The following is a 1,305-nucleotide window of genomic DNA, read 5'->3' as shown; positions in this document are numbered from 1 at the left end:
AAAAGTAGCAATGCCTTGGAGTCGTGCAACAGCTTACTTACTTGCCTTAACTCCGCATTCTCGCCCCACACCTGGTCACAATACCTTTCACCACAGTAGTAGCCGTGGAACTAATTTATATTTTTATAATCCTCTTAAACTTGGCGGGGAGTAACTAAATCCCTCAACCACGCGATGAGACGAAAGCACTGACTAGCCCTTTTTAAAAGCTCTGCAGCTGTGAATGCGGAAATCTCACCGGTGTCTGGAACTGTGGGTGACTACCCAAGAAAGATAAACTTAGCAAAATCTCCAAACTGTTTTCCGACCTACTCCCTGCATGACAATTTTTCGCAATTAAACCTCGAAACGGAAATTGGTACATTATCAAGGTTGGATAAGCAAAACCTAAATCACTTTCAAGCACAAAGGGTGACTTTTAAAGACTAAGTAACCGAAAAAAAAAACAAATCGGCTTTATGGACTTTTAAAGAAGCACTTCTGACTGACTCCTTCATTTTACTTTTATTTATACCCATATGTATCGTGAGGAGGCATTATGGTTACCCAACTTAACAGAAAAAACCGGGAATCCTAAATGATCTACTTGTAAAAGTTACCATTATGTAAGGAAACTATGTTATCGATGAATTAAATTAAAATGCGAAATCCGAGGATGAAGTAAGATGATGCAAAAATCCACGTTTTACGCAGCTTAGCAAGGAGGAGGAGAAATGAGAGGTAGCAAAAAGCCGGCGCGTGCGCACCAATGCATGCACGCACGCACTTGAAGTAATCGATAATCACCTGCGTAGCCTATGCATGAATGCAAATATGGCGCTTACGATACAAAGCCGTCTAACCAATGAGGAGTGGTCATATGTTTAGTTTGCTGGTGTAGCAACCAATCAACTGTGAGTTTGCTTTAGCCTACGCAAACCAACAACGCAAATTTAAGGCAGCGTTTACGAGAGCAGAGCCACTGCGACAACGGTTGTGCTTAGAGCGTGCTAATCATGCAGATCTTCGTGAAGACACTCACTGGAAAGACTATTACTTTGGAGGTTGAGCCTAGTGACTCGATAGAGAACGTGAAGGCTAAGATTCAAGACAAAGAAGGCATTCCACCGGATCAGCAGCGTCTGATATTCGCGGGAAAGCAGTTGGAAGACGGCCGTACCCTTTCCGACTACAACATTCAGAAGGAGTCGACTCTGCACCTTGTGCTTCGTCTTCGTGGTGGGATGCAGATCTTCGTGAAGACTTTGACCGGTAAAACTATCACACTGGAAGTGGAGCCGAGTGACTCGATTGAGAATGTGAAGG

The 1,305-nt window shown here is 43.4% G+C and overlaps 1 protein-coding gene across 1 annotated transcript; it reads left to right on the top strand. All coding sequences in view use genetic code 11, as the record gives it.

Annotated features, from left to right (window-relative positions):
* Positions 1-995: 995 nt before the first annotated feature.
* On the top strand, positions 996-1,285 carry EGR_11215 (Ubiquitin; the record flags this gene model as incomplete). The annotated part of the gene is made up of 2 exons (XM_024500462.1): positions 996-1,251; positions 1,278-1,285. The coding sequence occupies 2 exons, from the start codon at positions 996-998 to the stop codon at positions 1,283-1,285; spliced, it is 264 nt and encodes an 87-aa protein (XP_024345124.1).
* Between the last annotated feature and the right edge of the window lie 20 nt (positions 1,286-1,305).

Source organism: Echinococcus granulosus (genome assembly GCF_000524195.1).
Source record: "Echinococcus granulosus chromosome Unknown EG_S00525, whole genome shotgun sequence".
Classification (NCBI taxonomy): Eukaryota; Metazoa; Platyhelminthes; class Cestoda; order Cyclophyllidea; family Taeniidae; genus Echinococcus; species Echinococcus granulosus.
Note: the sequence above shows the minus strand (reverse complement) of the source record. Positions and strands in the feature narration are given on the sequence as shown.